The 20,908-nt window shown below is 47.1% G+C and overlaps 1 protein-coding gene across 1 annotated transcript in view; it reads right to left on the reverse strand.

The window, feature by feature from the left end:
- Positions 1 to 9,335: 9,335 nt before the first annotated feature.
- VWA3B (von Willebrand factor A domain containing 3B) overlaps positions 9,336 to 20,908 on the reverse strand; it is a 141,777-nt gene continuing 130,204 nt past the window's right edge. The window contains exon 30 of the mRNA XM_065423482.1: positions 9,336 to 9,662. Coding sequence (XP_065279554.1) covers positions 9,336 to 9,662 — 327 coding nt within the window. The remainder of the gene's footprint in view (positions 9,663 to 20,908) is intronic.

Consider the following 20,908-nt stretch of genomic DNA (forward strand, 5'->3'; position numbering starts at 1 on the left):
CCAGGGGTTACCAAATTTGGTTCGCGGCTTGTTCAGGGTAAGCTCCTGGCGGGCCGTGAGACGCTTTGTTTACCTGAGCGTCCGCAGGTACAGCCGCTCCCAGCAGCCGTGGTTTGCCGTTCCTGGCCAATGGGAGCTGCGGGAAGTGGTGGCCTGCTCTATGCTAACTCTCCAGGGGAGATATGTATGCAAAGAACCTCACAAACTAACAGTTCCATAGTTTTTAGTGCCTGTTCCCTCGTGCCACACCAGCTATAAAACAAAGTTTTGGTTTTCAGGAAATTCCATTTTCCTCACCTTCTCCACAACTTCACTCTCAGTGTGAATGGTACAGACAGATACATGTGGCTGTAGCACTGTATAAGCACTTTGAGAGAGAGAGAGGGAGAGATTTGTATGCAGGCTTCTGCCGTTCAGGGGTACCTAATCACTCAAAGCCCACAAGCCTATGCTATATGCCAATACAGATTCCTATCCATAACTCATTCATCTGGATCATTTTAATTCACTGAGGATGGAGGAGAAGTAAAAACTCTCACAAAATCTTTTTAAATTGGCTTGGATCCCTATAATTTACACAAACAATCATCATTCACAACTAGACTCCATGTAACTATCAACTGCTTTGATAAAAGGAAATTGTGAGCCAGATCCTCAGCTTCATAAGTGGCTGACTGCTACACCAAAGTCAATGGAGTTATATTGATTCATGCCAGCCAAGGATCTGGCCCTGTGGTTTCAAGAGTGGGTGCTTCTAATCTTCAGCAGCCAGAAGTTATGTGCTTGAATACATATTGCAGGAGGAATAAAATCAAAGCAGGTGGTAGGATTGTAGGCACATGGAGTCTTTCCACTGACTAAAATGGGAGTTGGATCCAACCCTTGCTAAGAATTTAAAATAAAGCAAACTCCTATTTAACTGGACTTCACTATGAGCTGTGGATGATCAGCACTTCTCAGGAACAAGCCCTAAGATTGTATTCTAAACTAGAACTACTTAAAAACCATGCCCTTTCATTCTACTTTTCCTAAAGAATTCACACAGAGCTGCTCAGCTCACTGATCACTGCCCTACAGGAGGGCTATTAGCCTTCAAAAGATTAATTAGGAGAGTTCAGTTTAAAAAAAAAAAAGTCCCTTTGCAGGGTAATAACAATTCAGGGGACAACAGCACTTCATGCAAGTCACTGAGCCTTTTCCATCCTGGCTAGATTTTATTTATGCATAACATACAGGAATGAACAGTAGAGGGTGTTAGCTTAAAGGAAAACTCCAGTGTACTAGAGAACATATTCTAGTCACTCTGACTAATTACAAAGAGTAAATCATTATAAAAAATTCTGAAGTACAATTTTACTCAGAAGTAGATCAGTAAAAATGCCACTGTAGAGTAAAAGGTCTATTTTATCTCAGTTCATGGATAGACGTGCTCCAGCTTAAAAAACAAATTCTTAACTGCTAACCCTACAAACTCACTGTAGCCTCTGAGAGAGTCAGACTGGGTTCTTTCTTTCTCATGCTTCTTCATCAATAATAAAGCTTCTTCAGTGCAAATTATGTCTTCATTTATACCTAGGCACTCAGTGACAACTGTGCAGCCTCTTTGCCTTCAGTGGGTTTGCACAGATGGGTCTGACTGGAACTTGATCCTGCAAAATACAGAGCTCTCCTAAAAAAGTTCTTAACACCCTCAACTCCCACGGCTCCAGTAGGACATTAGGGACAGATTTTTAAAAGGGATTTAGGCACCTAAAGCTGCAGCTAGTCACCTAGTTGGATTTCAAAAGCACCTACCACCTAACATCTATTGGGAGCTAGGCACCTAAATGCACCTATCTGCATCTTTAGGTGCCTAAATAACTTTGGTGCACAGAGCACATCACAAAGGAGCACTCATCACCTTGTAGGACTGAGCCCTAAGCAACCAATTCTGTTCATGTTATACAAGAAGAGACAGAATCCAGCTCACTCTCTTAACTGCATTGGTTTTGCTGCATTAATAGTAGCTAGGGTGACCAGATGAGAGACATGAAATATCAGGATGCGGGGTGGGGGGGGGGAGCAAAAACAAAAAAACCAAGAGCCGGTGGTGGAGGAAAAAACAAAAACAAAAAACAAGAGCTGCCGGAGCATAGGAAAAATTGGTGGGGGCTGAGCACCCACAGACAGCTCCACGCCCCGCCCCGCACCAGCTCACCTCCGCTCCGCCTCCACCTCCCCTGAGCTGGCTGCGGTGTCCTGCTTCTCCCCCCTCCCTCCAGCACTTCCGCCACCATACAGCTGATTAGCGCAAGCCTGGGAGGGAGGGGTGAAGAATGTGGCATGCTTGGGGAAGAGGCGGGGCCAGGGCGGGAATTTGGGGATGGATCCAATGGGGCAGTGAGGGGGCGTGGCTGGGGGTGGGGCAAGGGTGGGAATTTGGGGAGGGATCAAATGGGGGATGGAGGGGGTGGAGTAGGGGTGGGGCCAGGACGGAGTCGGGGCGGGGGGGGGCGCGAGCCCCCTCCGCCTGTGCACCGGAGCACAAAATATAGGGACAATTCACATCCCGACCGAACATCGGTCGGGACACGGGACAAACAAGTAAATATCGGGACAGTCCTGATAAAATCGGGACGTCTGGTCACCCTAATAGTAGCAAAAAGCAGCAAAGACTTATTTCTGTCACTAATGTAAGCAAATATGATTTGGAAATCACACAACAGGCATATCTGCTTAGTAAGAAGATATCATTTTTCATAGTATATTTTCAAAGTAAAATTGCACTGAAGAGCCTGATTCTCCATGCACTGCTGATGTCAGCCGTAGGAGTAGACAATATAGACTGAAGAGAATAAGTACTGTAAACAGCAAGAAAGAAGCCACTGTCTTTATAATTCAGCAATTTAACATAAAACTGAAAGAACTGGCTTTGGCATCAGAAAATTTCAAAGTAGTTATTCCCCGATAAGTTCTATCATTTAAAACCATTTTTAGGCTTGAATTGTTAAATTAACAATTACATTAATCCCTCAGAAATGTGTAAATAAAGAACTTTCCCTACAGCAGCTCAGTAACTTTCTGGAGTGTGATTTTCAAAAGCACTTAAGTGACTTTGGGCCCAGATTCTCAAACTAATCTAGGTGCCTAACTTTCATTTATTTTAGTGTCTGCGTATAAATACCTTTGAGGATTTGGGCTTTGTAGCAAGAGGCCTAGTAACTTTCAGTGAGAGACTTGTGCTTCTGAGGGCACATCTACACTGCAAAAACAAACTAACCAAAAAAAAAAAATCCACACCCCATAGCAGTGAGTCTCAGAGCCCGGGTCAAGTGAATTGGGTTCACAAGGCTCACGCAATGAAGCTAAAAATGGCAGCATAGAAGTTCCTGCTCTGGCTCTGAAATCTGGCGAAAGGGATGAGTCTTAGGATATGTCTACACTACCTGCCGGATCAGCGGGCAGCAATCGATCCAGCGGGGATCGATTTATCGCGTCTAGTCTAGACGCGATAAATCGACCCCCGAGCCCTCTTCCGTCGACTCCTGTACTCCAGCGCTGCGAGAGGCGCAAGCAGAGTCGACGGGGGAGCGGCAGCAGTCGACTCACCGCGAAGACACCCCGGTAAGTCGATCTAAGTACATCGACTTCAGCTACATTATTCACGTAGCTGAACTTAGATCGATCCCCCTCTAGTGTAGACCAGGGCTCAGAGCCCTAGCTCCACCCAAGCAGGAAGATCCGCTTGCTATTTTTAGCCTTGTAGCACAAGCCCTGCAAGCCCAAATCGGTTGATCCGGGCTCTGAGACTCACTGCTGCAGTGGTTTTTTTTTTGCAGTGTAGACGTACCCTAAGTCACTCAGGTGCTAGTAAAAACCCATCCCCTAATTTTCAAATTTAAAGGCAAAGCTGATTCTTTCCAATTCTTGCATAGTCATACAGGCCCTCTTCTTGTAATATTAACAATCTCCCTCTGAGATACACCTGCCTCATTCAATGGAGGGAGATGGCTGTCTCTGTTTTAATTCTGTAGCTCTGAAAAGAAAAGCTGTTTTAAAAATTCTGTAATATATATAGTACCATATTTCTATGATACTATAACTAGTCACTGAAGTTTCCCTTTAACTAGAATTAGAGGCTACAGTTGGATCCTAGATACACAGGCATTCATCCACTACAAGTCTTGCATGTATGTGGATATAAACACACACATTTCCCAGAGTAGCTAATACAGTATTAACTGTTCCCATGCATTTTAGATCACAAGTGGCATTTACATCACAAATAAGATACATTTTCAAATCAGTGGCAGGGATAAAATCACGGGAATATTATGGATGCTACTGGGAGTCATGAACCTGGATAAATTCCTTTCCACTACTTTTCAAATGTATCTCTAAATAATTATTTGTGGTCGCTGTGGCAATGAAGAGATCAAGATTGGAATGCCTTTGAGCTAGATACTGTACTAACACATAAGATGACAGTCCCTGCCCTAAAGAATTCACAGTATAAACTGACAAAACAAGACACAAACAGCTGTAGACAAACCAGGGCCGGCTCTAACTTTTTTGCCGTCCCAGGCAAAAAAGAAGAGCGCCGCCCCGCCGTAACACCCCTCCCCCCAGCGCCGCGCCGTGCCGGCCGCCCAAACCCCCGGAGCGCCGGGCCGCCGAACCCCTCCCCCCCCGAGTGCCTCGCCAGGCCGGCCAAACCCCCGCCCCCACCCTGAGCACCTCGCCAGGCCGGCCAAACCCCCGGAGCACCTCGCCGGGCCGGCCAAACGCCCGCCCCCACCCGAGTGCCGCGCCGGGCCGCCCAAACCCCTGGAGCGCCTCGCCGCGCCGGCCAAACCCCCGCCCCCGAACGCTGCGCCGCACTGGCCAAACCCCTGGAGCGCCTTGCCGGGCCGGCCAAACCCCCGCCCTCCCTCCCCCCGAGCGCCGCGCCACGCCACACTGGCCAAACCCCCAGAGCGCCTCGCCGGGCCGGCCAAACCCCCGCCCCCCTCCCGAGCGCCTCGCCAGGCTGGCCAAACCCCCGGAGCGCCTCGCCGGGCTGGCTAAACGCCCGCCCCCCCCGAGCGCCGCGCTGGGCCGCCCAACCCCCCCGAGCGCCGCACCGCGCCGCCCAACCCCCCCGAGCGCCGGGTCGGGCCGCCCAAACCCCCTGAGCGCCGCGCTGGGCCGGCCAAGCACCACGCCTCCCCCACAAGCGCCTCGCCGGGCCGGCCAACCCCCCCCCCAAGCGCCGCCCAACCCCCGCACCGCCCAAACCACCAGCACCGCGCCGCCCAACGCCCCGCTCCCTCCGAGCGCTGCGCCGCCCAATCCCCCCCCCAACGCCGCCGAAACACCCCCCGCGCTGCCCGGCCGAAACAAAAACAAAAAACAAACCCTCGAGCGCTGCCCCGCTGAAAAAAAAAGAAAAAAACCACTGCGAGCGCCCCCCGCCACCCCAACATTGGCCGCCCCTTCTAAGGTGCCGCCCCAAGTACGTGCTTGGTCGGCTGGTGCCTGGAGCCGGCCCTGAGACAAACATGCAGACAATTATACAGGGTATAATAGGAATTATCTTCAAACTTCTATTCCTTTTAAACAACACATTTATTTCCTGCCCTGTATTAGCCGTTACCTAACTGTTCTCAGAAGTGGTTATGCCAGCTTCTGTAGCTAAATGTGTCTGACCTCTTTTCGTTCCTCTGCATGGTTAGAAGCTACAGCGCTGCAGCTTGCCTGAGCATGTAAAACACAGATACAGACAGGTTCACATATAGGTTGGGAGCAGAGAAGTCTGGGGAAGGTATAGTCTGTGGGGGGAAAAATTAGGAATTCTGTTCAGTGTCTCTGAATGTTATGAATTTAAAAGCTTCACAGGTAAATGGCACAAGGATTATTTATGATTTAAACTGGTCAAAACACAATTTATAAAATATTGATTTCTTCAGTTTAAAAAAATACATTTTTGTTGGGCAGAAAAAGCTCTGCTTATTTGTTACCCACAAAACTCGTTACTGAGAAAGAAACTAAACAGATTTCATCCTGTGTAAAACACTGGGAGTCCAACGTGGGAGAGAGAGCCATCAAACTGCAAGGGATGGCAGGGCTTTTCACTCCTTGCTAAAAACAACCATTTCACTTTGCAGTCTAGGAAGTGTAACCCATTGCCCTGTTGCTGTAAGGTGCATGATCTCATCCCTGTTGTTCTGCTGCTCATATATGTTCAATTAGGCAGAGGATCAATGCCATGAACAAGGGAGAGGAGGAGGAGAAGGCAGCGGCGGCAGTACCCCGTTACAGAAATGTAGTGATGGATTATATGGGAAACTGGTGTGTAACCATAGATTTGCCATTAGGCCATGTGGACTGACAGAAAACACCAGGGACTCAGCCACTCACATCAGCCAATATGCAACATTTAGACATTTATTTAATAAGATTTTTTAAACACACACACAAGTGCTACAGTCGTATTCACAATTGAATTTTCTGTAAATACATACATACAAAAAAAAAACGTATGCCAAAAGACGTATAAATACCCAGACACTTGTTAAGAAGATTGTGTGGATTAAACACTTTCCTTTATCTGGTAGTTAAAGTTTATCTGAGTTTCCTAAACAAAAGCAGAGGGTTGATGCTCAAGCTCTATCCTTGAAGGCCATGTGAGCCCAGGGGAGAAGTTTTGAGCTAAAGGGCTTTCCCAGGTTTAAAGCTCAGGGACTGGAGCAGGAAGTGAAAACTGTACATTAAGCTATTGGTTTTGTGTGAGACCTGCGAGAGAATCTCAAGGCAGCTGCTTTTTAGGACAAGGCAGTAGTGCTTTACCTGAAGTTCCTGCAAAAAGCAATTATCGGTGTTGCTTGAACTTCAGTTCTCGGAAGTAGGACAAGTGTACAAATTACACCAAGAAAATAGCCTGACTCCAAGACACCAATTTTTCAACCTCAAATGAGAAACTGACCTGCAAAGTCATAAAATCTGCGATGCTCAACAAAGGAGCTACAATACTGCAATGTAATGAGGACTGTGTTGGAATTGTAAGTTATCACTTTATGAGTTGTGGGGTTTCCTGCTCCTGCTTGCAGGCTACAAGGCTCTTAGGGAAGTGTGCAATCAGAGTGAGTCTGGAAAAACCTGCCTTGAACAAGGTAGGCTGAGCTGTGCCTCTCTTCCTTGTAGGCCTGGCTTGACATAAGTAACTTGAAATAAATAACTTGACTCATTTCTTAGTGGGCATAACTAGGAAGGTGAATGGAAGGTTGAGTTGCCATAACCAGCAGTATGCTGGAGTCAGGATGGCTAGCTAAGATCAGCAGGAATAGCCTAGTATTAGTAAACAAGCCTAAATGTAAGATAAGGTAGAGGTCAGATTATGCATGGACAGAGCATGCTGTACAGGGATTGGTTCCTATAATGTAACCAAGCAAATCCAAAAATGTGTGATGCTATGTAACTGCAATGTAATGTGTAAATGTATATAAAATAAGAGATTTGCTGTGTAACGTTGAATGTGTGGTACACTCTACACCCACCCCCTATTCTTGAGTTTGACCAACTCAGCATAGCTTTGCTGTATGCCAAATAAAGATACTCGAGGGACAAACTCTGGAGTTGAACTGAGTTCTTGGGAAGCCAAGTGGAAAGAGGTCTTGGAGGCAATCCCAACATGCCTTAAGGAGCAGTCTGCTTTGTCTCTGTCTGTTTTGGGATTCTTTTACATTATCATTCTGAATTCTAAAAAATAAAGTAGTGATACTTTGCAGCCCTTCAGCAAGATAATTTGTTTATTTAATTTCTTTGTGTTTATGCAGTGAACATAACAAATACAAGCATTGAAATGTGTTACATACCCTACCTGGGTGGTTGGTTCATAACAGTACCACCTGTACCAGCTAGAAGAGTTATTCCTTTAGCTCAGAGCATAGGCAGTGGATGAACCCCCGCTTTGGGGAGGCTAACTTGCTGGACGCACCCCTTCTGCTCGATGCCCCGCCCCCCCGACCGCCAGGGTCCCAACCCCCCCACACACACACAACAGGAGGAGCCCTGCGGCCTGCCTACCCCAGCCATGCTGGGCTTTCCCCCCCACACCCCGAGCATCAGTCCAGTCCCAGTCATGCTGAACTGAGCCACTGTCCCCCCCCCCCCGAGCCGCCGGCCCCTCCGGGCCAAGCCACAAGCCTCCCCAGACGGGCTGAGCACCAGGCTGAGCCGTTGGCCCCTCCAAGCTGCTGGGACAGCCTCGGCCACGCTGGGGCCTGGGCTGAGATGCCTCCTGGAGGGGCCGAGCACTGAGCCAAGCTGCCGGCCCCCCCAAGCTGGGATACCAGGCAGATCCACCAGCCATAGTCAAGCCACTGCCCCCACCCCCCATGCCCGGCCAGCCCAGCGCATGTCCAAGCGAGCCGCCTCACTCCCCCACCAGACCCTCCACCCACCGCTGGCTTGCCGCGTTCCCTCCTACCGGGTCAGTGCTCTGGAACTACTCCATACAAAGCCAGTCAGGACTCTGGGGGACCATGCCTCCTCTCTCTGACCATACTGTCTCCAGGGCAAGAAGCTTACACAGCTTCGACCATCCTGGGTCTGACCTCAGAGCATTCAGCATCCCCTTCCACACCATGCACTTCCTGCAGCATGTCTGTCTGGGCGGGGCTCCTGGGGAAGCCAGAGGGTCCTGCACCCCAACTCCGTAGTCAGACGTGACTCTCAGCCAGCCGGTAAAACAGAAGGTTTATTAGTCAACAGGAACACAGCGTAGAACAGAACTCGTTAGCACAGAAATCAGTGACTTTCAGTCAAGTCAATCTTGGGGGATGGGGGCCCAGAGCCAAGGCTCTGGTCTTTCCCCTGAGCCCCAAGCCAGCCGAGACTGACTCGCATCCAGCTGCCTGGCCCGTTGCTCCTTCTCCAGCCTTTGTCTCGCTTCCTGGGCCAAGAGTCACCTGGTCGCATCCCCCTCCTGGGTCTCAGATTATGAAGGGGCAGCTATAGCATTGGTGCAGGCAGCTGGAGCAGCCTCCGCAAAAGTCACACCCCCTTATTCTCACCACCTAGACATTGATGCAATACACAGGGAAACTGAGGCACACACAGCATTCTTGCAAAACAGTAAGACTGACATAGGCTCACATACAACATAACAAGGGAAAATCCCCACTACATCACATCTCTCCCTCCTCCGAGACCGAACTGAGCGGGGTCACTTTAGCCAGTGACCTGGGGAAGTTCAGGCCCCCATCTCCAGGACAAAGCATCAGCTATAACATTTGCACTCCCCTTAACGTGTACCACCTCCATCTCATAATCCTGGAAGGACAGGTTCCACCTCAGGAGCTTGGCATTGGCCCCTCTCATCTGGTGCAGCCACGGCAGGGCGAGTGGTCTGGGTACACAGTGAAGTGCCACCCAAATAGATCCAGCTGCAGCCTTTTAAGAGCCCACTCCATGGCCAGGCACTCCTTCTCCATGGCTGCATAGCCCTGTTCCCGGGGCAGCAGCTTCCTGCTCAGGTACATGATGTGGTGTTTCTCCCCCTTTGCATTGGCCTGCCTCGGCACCGTGCCCAGCCCTGTGTGTGGGGCATCAGTGAACACCATAAGGGTCTTGTCAAAGTCTGGGTTTCCCAGCACCGGGCCCTTGACCAGATCCTCCTTCAGCGTGCAGAGAGCCCTCTGGCACTGCCCAGTCCAGACCCTTACCCATAGGCGTGTGCGCAGGGGTGGGCAAATGGCTCCACTCTCCCGGTGCAGCAAGCCCCGGCCCCTCCCCCACCTTCCCGGCCCAGCCCCCGCCTGCCACCCCCCCGTGGGTCTCTCCCCCCGCCTGCCACCCTCCCCCGCGAGTCTCCCCCCCTCCCCGGAGTGTCCCTTCCTGAAAAAAAAACAGCAGGAGCCTCTCCCGTGCCTGCTTGTGCTGCTGCAGCAGCACATTCCTGCTCAACTGTCTGCTGCCCCAGGGTCCTAGTGCCCCCCATTCCATAATGGCAAGGCAGGCTGCCCTTACCCTGCCCTAGCCCTGAGCCTCTCCAATGCCCAAACCCCTCAACCCCAGCCATCATCCCCCCGCACCCTAATCCCCTGCCCCAGCCCTGAGCCCCTCCCATACCCCAAACCCCTCATCCCGAGCCCTAGCCATCATCCCCCCGCACCCTAATCCTCTGCCCCAGCCCTGAGCCCCCTCCTGCACCGTGAACCCCTCAGCCCCAGCCAGAGCCCTCATCCCCTGCACCCTAATCCTCTGCCCCAACCCTGAGCCCCTTCCTGCATCATGAGCCCCTCAGCCCCACAGCCCTCACCCCTGCACCCCCTCCTATCCCCAAACTCCCTCCCAGAGCGTGCACCCCTCCCCCTTCCCACACACCCCCTCCTGCCCCCAAACTCCCTCCCAGAGCCTGCACTCCTCACCCCCTTCTATGCCCCCACCCCAGCCCAGAGCCTACACCCAAACTCCATCCCAGAGCCTGCACCCCTCACCCCCTCCTGCACACCCATCTCCTGCCCCAGCCCGGAGCCTGCACCCAGCACCCAAACTCCATCCCAGAGCCTGCACCCCCAGACCCCCTCCCCCACCCAAACTCCATCCCAGAGCCTTAGGCAGGTGGGGGGCAGAGTTGGGGGGGGCAGGTTCTGGGCACCACCAAAATTTCTACAAACCTGCCACCCATGCGCAGGGCAGTGTGTCTGGCTCTGTGTGAGCAAAACATGCTGCTAGGAGCCTCATGGTAAGGTGTCCAGGGCCGGGGGGATGGATAAGGGGTGGGGGCAGTCAGGGGACAGGGAGCAGGGTGGGTTGGATAGGGGAGTGGGATCCCGGGGGGGGTGGTTGGGGTGGAGGGTCTCTGGAGGGGGAAGTCAGGGAGCAGGGGGGGTTTGGATGGGGCATGGAGGGGGTGGGGGGTGGATAGGGGTCAAGGCAGTCAGGGGACAGGGAGCAAGGAGGGTCCTGGGGGGGCAGTTAGGGTGGGGGGGTCTCTGGAGGGGGTGGTCAGGGGACAAGGAGCTGGGGGGGTTGGATGAGTCGGGAGTTCTGCGGGGGGCCTGTCAGGCGGCAGGGGTGTGGAGAGGGGTTGGGGGCAGGCAGGGAGCAGAGGGGGTTGGATGGGTCAGGAGTTCTGGGGGTCCTGTCAGGGGGCGGGGAGCGGTTGGATAGGCGTGGGAATCCCGGGGGCCTGTCTGGGGGCGGGGGTGTGGATAAGGGTTGGGACAGGTAGGGGGTGGGGTCCTGAGGGGCAGTTAGGGGCAGGGGTCCCAGGAGGTGGTAGTCAGGGGACAAGGAGCAGGGGGGGTTGGGGGTTCTGAGGGGGGCAATCAGGGGGCGGGAAGTAGGAGGGAGTGGATGGGGGCAGGGTGGGGGCAGGGCTAGGGCAAGGCAGGGGCGGGGCTAGGGCGGGGCTCCCTGGGTGCACACCCTAATGAAATGTGCTGCACACGCCTATGCCCTTACCCTTCTTGCATAGCTCAGTGATGGGAGCTGACACAGAGCCCCGCCATCCCAATAAAGACCTGGGCCTGTTTTTTAGTTTCTTAATATGTTTTGTGAGGTATCATTTGAAAACTAATAACATACTGGTCAATAATATCATTGTGAAATAGCTGTTACAATGTTATATGAGAAGTTAAGTACTCTCTGTATAATGTTAATGGACCATGTTTAAGACCAGAGAGCCTAGCCTAGATAAAGGTGACCAACAGGTCTGTCCTAGAGAAAGGAAAGTGGGTTTACCTCAATTTACACATTAGCAGTAAACAAAGCCCTCAAGCTAAACCAGTGGGAGCTATCCTGAGACTGAACTTGAGGGCATGGCTACACTTGCAGATGTAGCGCGCTTTGAGTTAAACCAGCCTTCATAGAGCACAGTAGGGAAAGTGCTGCAGTCTGTCCAGACTGAGCGCTGCAAGCGCACTGGCGTGGCCACATTAGCAGCTCTTGCAACGGCCACAGAGAGCAGTGCATTGTGGTAGCTATCCCAGCAAGCAAGTGGCTGCAATGTGCTTTTCAAATGCGGGGGGTGGGGCGGACTGTGACAGGGAGTATGTTGTGTGTGTATGTGGGGGGAGAGAGAGTGGGTTTTTGGGGGGCTGAGAGCACGTCAGCATGCTGTCTTGTAAGTTCAGACAGCAACAGACCCCTCTCCCCCCTCTCTTTCTCACACACACGGCATTCCACAGTAATGGTTGCTTTGTCTCGGAGCAGACAAGCATGCCGGCTGTCAGAAACGGAGCTTTCAAAGGGCATATCGGCATGCCTGCAGTGATTCCAAAACAATGACAAGACTGGCCACTTGACTTAAGGGGATTAATGGACGTTTCCGGAGGCTGATCAGAATGCAGTAATGCAACACCTCGTTCACACTGACGCCCGGGCGTTTCAGCCAATGCACACCAAGTGTTAATCTTCTCGCCGAGATGGAGTACCAGGAGCGCTCTAGCCGTGGAGTCAGAGCGCTCTACATGCCTTGCCAGTGTGAACAGGTAGTGAGGTAGGGTGCACAGGGCTGCTTTAATGCACTCTAACTCACAAGTGTAGCCAAGCCCTGAGAGACAGAGAATTAACATGGTTCCTCCACCCCAGATAGACAGATGAGACTGAATCCCCACGAGATCTTCCTGAGTTTTAGGACAAAGACAATTCCTTTAGGAATATAAGGGACAGAGATTCCATCTTGAACTTTCACTTTAAGGAAACACATAAATCAAGCAATCTGATCTCTGTGGTGGGTCCTGGCCTGACCGGCCAGTAAAAAGCTGAAAAGAAGACTCGGAGTAAGAGAAAAGCCATCTTGAACAAAGACTATCTTGCTAGATCAAGTTTTAGGCTTTTATATGCATGTTTTCATCTTTATTTGGTTGTAACCATCTCTGCCAGTGGATTTTTTAAAGCTTGGTATCACTTAATCCATGCTCTTTTGTTAATGAACTTGTTTTGCTTTCATCATAAATCATCAGGGCTAGGTAAGTTCAGTAAAGTGTGTGCTTCTAGTAAGCAGGTTGGAATGCTGTATTGTCTCTGTCGAGGCAGCAAACCCAATACCTTTTCTGTGAGGATCCAGTGAGAAAGACTGGACCCTGCAGGAGGATTACGGTGGGGCAGATTCAGGGCTGGAAGGGTACTAGGATCAGCCTACAAGGAGTATCCAAGTTGAGCAAAGCCAGCCCAGGCTTGTTGGCTGCTGGCAGGCTATTGAGCTCAGAGCTCTGAACCAAAGCTGCATAGTCACAAGACACCCAGGGTCACAAGGCAGACGTTGATTAAACCCCTTACTGGCCTGGGTGAAGCCCCAAATGTCACATCTATCTAAACACACTTATTTTGGGCCAAGGAAAACAAGAAAGAATAAAATATGCCCCCTAGTGAGATGGCACAGCATGCATCACCTCTTCAGTAGGCTTCAGAGAACAAATAGCTACTATCTCTGCAGAGAGGCAGAGATCTGAAAAATTGAAGGTGCGGTATACAGAAAACAGAATCATTTTAGGCAACACGGCATAAGTAGCCTGAACTCACACCACACCACACCATTTGCAAAAGCCTTGGTAAACAATGCAACTTAACACCAGGCTTCTGCTTTACTGCATCCTGGAGGGTCATAAGTTCAGGAGCGGCAGGCCACCAATGAGAACATCCTTCTGCTAGATCCCACCAAACACATCTGGGAACTGCTCAAGTGTCCTAGTTAATCTCGACTGCTGGGCAAGAATACAGGGAGAGAGGCTGTCTCTAAAATACACAGGAACCCAAACCATAAAGGGCTTTATAGATCAAAACCACCACTTGCAATTGCACCAAGAGGGAAGGGGGGAGGAGGGATAGCTTAGTGGTTTGAGCATTGGCCTGCTAAACCCAGGGTTGTGAGTTCAACCCTTGAGGGGGCTATCTGGGGCAAAAATCTGTCTGGGGATTGGTCCTGCTTTGAGCAGGGGGTTGGACTAGATGACCTCCTAAGGTCCCTTCCAACTCTGAGATTCTATGATTCTATAAGAGGCCATGCACTCTCTGGAGCACAGGTGTAAGGCCCCGTTGTGAGAAGTACTCAGGCAGCCACCTTCTGCATCAGCTGAAATTTCAACATGTTCCTCAGGCGTAACTCCAAATAGACCATATTGTAACAATCTAGTCTGGGTAGACAGCTGAGCTTGACAAGTGGGAATCTGATAGTATTTACTCACCTTAGACACTACAAAACTTGAAACAGCTCACATTCATCTGGAATCATGTTTAATCATGAACACAAACCTCATCCCAGGACCATAGAAAATTTTGCCAAAGTTTGTGAATGTTTTGGATAGGGCTGTCAAGCGATTAAAAAAATTAATCATGATTAATCACATGATTAATCACACTGTTAAACAATAGAATACCATTTATTTAAATATTTTTGGATGTTTTCTACATTTTCAAATATATTGATTTCAATTACAACTCAGAATACTTTATATTTATTTTTGATTACAAGTATTTGCACTGTAAAAACAAAAGAAATAATATTTTTCAATTCACCTAATGCAAGTATGGTAGTGCAATCTCTTTATCATGAAAATTAAACTTACAAATGTAGAATTATGTACAAAAAAACCTGTATTCAAAAATAAAACAATGTAAAATTTTAGAGCCTGCAAGTCCACTCAGTCCTACTTCTTGTTCAGCCAATCGCTCAGATAAACAAATTTGTTTACATTTGCAGGAGATAATGCTGCCCACTTCTTATTTACGTCACCTGAAAGTGAGAACAGGCATTCTCATGGAACGGTCATAGCCGGTGTTGCAAGATATTTACATGCCAGATGCGGTAAAGATTCATATTTCTCTTCCTGCTTCAACCATCATTCCAGAGGACATGCTTCCAGGCTAATGAGAGATTCTGCTTGATAACTATCCAAAGCATTGCAGATCGACATGTTCATTTTCATCATCTGAGTTGGATGCCACCAGCAGAAGGTTGATTTTCTTTTTTGGTGGTTCGGATTCTGTAGTTTCTGCATCAGAGTATTGCTCTTTTAAGACTTCTGAAAGCATGCTCCACACCTCCTCCCTCTCAGATTTTGGAAGGCACTTCAGATTCTTAAATCTTGGGTTGAGTGCTGTAGCTATTTTTAGAAATCTCACATTGGTACCTTCTTTGCGTTTTGTCAAATCTGCAGTGAAAGTGTTCTTAAAATGAACAACATGTGCTGGGTCATCATTGGATACTGCTATAACATGACATATATGGCAGAATGCGGGTAAAACAAAGCAGGGGACATACACTTCTCCTCCAAGGAGTGCAGTTACAAATTTAATTAACACATTTTTTTAACGAGCATCATCAACATGGAAGCATGTCCTCTGGAATGGTGGCCAAAGCATGAAGGGGCACATGAATGTTTAGCATATCTGGCACATAAATACCTTGCAATGCCGGCTACAAAAGTGCCATGCAAATACCTGTTCTCACTTTCTGGTGACATTATAAATAAGAAGTGGGCAGCATTATCTCCTGTAAATGTAAACAAACTTGTTTGCCTTAGCGATTGGCTGAACAAGAAGTAGGACTAAGTGGACTTGTAGGCTCTGAAGTTTTACATTGTTTTGTTTTTGAGTGCAGTTATGTAACAACAACAAAAACTACATTTGTAAGTTGCACTTTCATGATAAAGAGATTGCATTACGGTACTTGTATGAGGTGAATTGAAAAATACTATTTTTTTTGTTTATCATTTTTACAGTGCAAACATTTGTAATAAAAATAATATACACTTTGATTTCAATTACAATACAGAATACTATATATATGAAAATGTACAAAAACATCCAAAATATTTAATAAATTCCAATTGGCATCCTATTGTTTAACAGTGCAATTAAAACTGTGATTAATCTAGATTAATTTTTTTAATCACAATTAATTTTTTGAGCTAATCGCATGAGTTAAGGGCGATTAATCGACAGCCTTAGTTTTGGAACAAACCGGGATCCAGTTCTGAATAAACCTGGTCTGATTTATGGTTCTACTTCAAAACCTGCAGAGATTTGGCAATCTGAACTGAGTTTTGCCCGAGTTTATGGGATTATTTGAACCTGAAATTCATAACAAAACTCAGATTCCTGATTTATTTTGGACCAGACCACCCTGAAAGGGGTAGAACTGAAGATTGTCTTGGCTGGAGGGCCAACACACACCTCAGACTTTGCAAGAAATGGTGACCTAAAAATGGAGAGCTGCAGCTGAGTGAGTTGTGCCCTGATGCACCCAGTCACGTTATCCAGATTAAATTTTAAATTAAATTAATGGAGATATCCCATCTCCTAGAACTGGAAGGGACCTTGAAAGGTCATCGAGTCCAGCCCGCTGCCTTCACTAGCAGGACCAAGTATTGATTTTGCCCCAGATCCCTAAGTGGCCCCCTCAAGGATTGAACTCACAACCCTGGGTTTAGCAGGCCAATGCTCAAACCACTGAGCTATCCCATATTGTAGGTGGCCCACTATCCACATAAAGAACTGCTCAGAGCAACATCACATCACTTTCTATGCTATGTGACTCCCATTAGAAGGGTCAGGCATGTAGCTAATTGGAGTTCAGTCACAGATAGTCAGCCAGTTAGAGCTTAGCAAACAAGGTGGCAGTTTGCCTTTTGCTGGGGATAGGGAACTGAATGGAGTATGGAGGGAAAGACCCTCTATATATCTTCAGGGACTGGGTCAAAGTTTCCTGCAGATCCCTCTTTCATGGAGCTGCCACTTTTGCATGACGGAAAGAATACTCATTTTAAAATCACAATTCTGCAAAGTGAATGCCAGGCTACTGGTAAGCATTTTTCTTCTATGCCTTTATGGTTCTACAAAGTAGCCTGGTGTAATCTTCTTATTTTTTCCCCCTTCCTTTGAAGCATCAGTAGATGGTTAGTGCCCAATGCCAGAGGCACTATCACTGACTTAAGGATCAAAGGTCTGATCCAGAATGACAAATCCTGTAGTATGTTCCAGGCAGGTAGGTTAATGTGACAGCTTCTTTCTCAGATTCTCTTTTCTTACCAGAGAGAAACAGCAGGGGAGGAAGGAGCGTACACAATGAGTAACATCCTGATGGTCAGCAGGGAATTACACAAGGGAGATTGAGAAATATCTTACTGACAGGGCACCATATTAACACTTGCCTTCTTATCACAGATCAGTAGAAAGAAGGTGTCATAACTATAAAGGGAAGGGCAACAGCCCTCCTGTGTACAATACTATAAAATCCCTCCTGGCCAGAGACTCCAAAATCCTTTTACCTGTAAAGGGTTAAGAAGCTCAGGTAACCTGGCTGACACCTGACCCAAAGGACCAATAAGGGGACAAGATACTTTCAAATCTTGGTGGGGGGAAGGCTTTTGTTTGTGCTCTTTGTTTTGGGGGGAGTTCGCTCTTGGGACTAAGAGGGACCAGACATCAATCCAGGCTCTCCAAATCTTTCTGAACAAGTCTCTCCTATTTCAAACTTGTAAGTACAGCCAGGCAAGGCGTGTTAGTTTTATCTTTGTTTTCTCAACTTGTAAATGTACCTTTTGCTAGGGTGTTTGCCTCTGTTTGCTGTAACTTTGAACCTAAGGCTAGAGGGGAGTCCTCTGGGCTCTTTAAGTTTGATTACCCTGTAAAGTTATTTTCCATCCTGATTTTACAGAGATGATTTTTACCTTTTTCTTTAATTAAAAGCCTTCTTTTTAAGAACCTGATTGATTTTCCCTGTTTTTTAGATCCAAAGGGTTGGATCTTGATCCACCAGGAGTTGGTGGGAGAGAGGAGGGGGGATGGTTAATTTCTCCTTGTTTTAAGATCCAAGGGGTTTGGATCTGTATTCACCAGGGAATTGGTGAAGAGTCTCTCAAGGCTACCCAGGGAAGGGAATTAGCACATTGGGAGTGGTGGCAGCGGACCAGATCTAAGCTGGTAGTTAAGCTTAGAAGTTTTCATACAGGCCCCCACATCTGTACCCTAAAGTTCAGAGTGGGGAAGGAGCCTTGACAGAAGGTGACAAATGAAAACATATCCTCTTGTACATGTTCAGTGCTGTGTGAATCCCAGTTCAGAACTCAAAACATGCAGATTAAATTGGCCAGAACAATAAAACAGTATAAATCATGTAGACAGTTTCTAGACTTTATGAGAAATAATGAAACAAAAACGTTTAACTAAATTGACAGAAAATCCTTCAGGGGTCGCAATAGGTAGAATTATCCCATGGGAGGTGATCTGAGGGGTCACACTACAGACCCAGAAAGGAACAACAATGTGGACCCTTAAGACAAAAACAGGGAAGATAATCTATCACTTTCCATATTTCTACAATAAATGCATTCTTAAAAACTAGCTTCTGTCTAAAGTGCCAACAAAGATCTATGAGCAGCCCTTTATGAACTATGATCCCCCAAGCACATTAATTATACTTCCAGTTCTAAGACTCCGGCATGGTAACATTTTGATGTATATTTCTCACACAGTAGGATCACATCCAGTAGAAAATTGTAGTTTCTCCCTGGGCCAAGTTTTCAAAGCGGCTTCAGCTTTTGGTTGGTACATAACTTTGTATATGCGAGTGTTTGCATGTGCAGTTATTTTACACAGTATCATTCAACTATTTATGACAAAATGTGCGTGCAAAACTCATGTGTAGACAATGTTTGTATGCCATAGGGTTTACACATATTGGGCCAGATTTTTAAAAATGCTTAGTACCCACAAATGGGGCCCACTTTTCAATAAAAGAGCTCAGCTCCCATTTAAGCACCTAAATGTAGTGGCCAAATTTTCAAATATGGCCAGCACCCCCTAGTTCTCAGGAAGACTTTTCTCTCTTCGATAGCCATGGGAGCTGCTAGGTTCTGAGTAGGGCTGGCGAAAATTTTCCATGGGGGGAAAAAAATGGATTTTCAGTTAAACAATTTTTCTGTGAAAAGTGTCTGTTTCAATTCCATCTCTTTTTGTAGAAAAACTGAATGCCTGAAAACCAAAATATTTTGGCTGAAAACAAAATATTGATTTGGATATGGTACTGCAGTGCATCATGGGAGTTATAGTTTGGTGGTTTCATATCCCCATTCTCCTCTATGGACCAAACTCCCCAGCTGGATTACATCTCTTATGATGTACTATGTCTGGGGACTCCCATGATGCACCACCTCCCCTCTTCAAGAGGGGAGGTGAAGGTGCATCATGGGAGATGTAATCCGATCAGGGAGCCCCGCCTATAGAAGAGCATGGGAGCAAGAGGTATCTGAACTACAACTCCCTTGAGGAAGCACAATAGCATTTCTGAGCTGAAATTTTTTGGTTTTGAATTTTTACTGAAAAATAAAAAAAAATTCCATGCAAAATTTAGATGAGAAGATTTTTTTTCATTTTCATCAACGTTTTCCACAGAATCCCTCCTCCCCACAATCCATTTTCTGAGTAGCTCCAGCAAATCTGACCCATAAATTCCACCTACTGCAGGCTGACGTGATTGCAGGTTCAATGCGGTGAATACACAAATAGAAACCACATTTTGAAAATTTGGCCCTTCAACTATAACTTAGCTATTTCTAAAGATTGGGGTCTGTAATAGAGTCTAACTCCTTTCAAACAAGCATCTTTCACAGGGAAACTCTGCACCTATCACATGCACATACATGCAGGCAGGCAATCTGTCACACACACACACACACACACACACACACACACACACACACAGTGATGGCATTAGGTCATATTCAGATTTCATATATGCTGATTAATATATGAAGCAATTCCACTGAAGCCAAAGGTATACAATACTCTAGATTTACTGAGATCAGAATTGGACATCTTGATTTTTGTCACACCTGTACAAGGTTTTATCAGAGAAATTTAATTAAATTGTTTTGTGATAAGAGATTTTTCCCAAGATCAACGTAGTTACATCAGTGATTTGTGAAATTCCCAATGGGGCAAGCCACACAAAATTCCTGAAGCTACAGACCAAGATAAATAGTAAAATGTAGTGTATTTAACAAATGTTGATGAGAATCATGGAAAAATACACCTAGGGCTGTCAAGTGATTAAAAAAAAATAATCGCGCTGTTAAACAATAACAGAATACCATTTATTTAAATATTTTTGGATGTTTTCTACATTTTCAAAAATATTGATTTCAATTACAACACAGAATACAAAGTGTACAGTGCTCACGTTATATTTATTTTTGATTACAAATATTTGTGCTGTAAAAAACAAAGGAAATAGTATTTTTCAATTCACCTCATACAAGTACTGTAATTCAATCTCTTTATCATGAAAGTTGAACTTACAAATGTAGAATTATGTACAAAATAATAACTGCGTTCAAAAATAGAACAGTGTAAAACTTTAGAGCCTACAAGTCCACTCAGTCCTACTTCTTGTTCAGCCAGTAACTAAGACAAACAAGTTTGTTTACATTTACAGGAGATAATGCTGCCTACTTCTTGTTTACAATGTCACCAGAAAGTGAGAACAGGCATTCGCATGGCACTATCATAGCTGGCGTTGCAAGATACTTACGTGCCAGTTGCGGTAAAGATTCATATGTCTCTTCATGTTTCAATCATCATTCCAGAGGACATGCATCCAGGCTAATGAGGGGTTCTGCTTGATAACTATCGAAAGCAGTGCAGCCCGACGCACGTTCATTTTCATCATCTGAGTCGGATGCCACCAGCAGAAGGTTGATTTTCTTTTTTGGTGGTTCAGGTTCTGTAGTTTCTATATCAGAGTGTTGCTCTTTTAAGACTTTGAAAGCATGCTCCACACCTCGTCCCGCTCAGATTTTGGAAGGCACTTCAGATTCTTAAACCTTGGGTCGAGTGCTGTAGCTATCTTTAGAAATCTCACATTGGTACCTTCTTTGCGTTTTGTTAAATCTACAGTGAAAATGTTCTTAAAACGAACAACATGTGCTAGGTCACCATCCAA

This window comes from Emys orbicularis, chromosome 1 (assembly GCF_028017835.1).
Source record: "Emys orbicularis isolate rEmyOrb1 chromosome 1, rEmyOrb1.hap1, whole genome shotgun sequence".
In the NCBI taxonomy this organism is placed as follows: Eukaryota; Metazoa; Chordata; order Testudines; family Emydidae; genus Emys; species Emys orbicularis.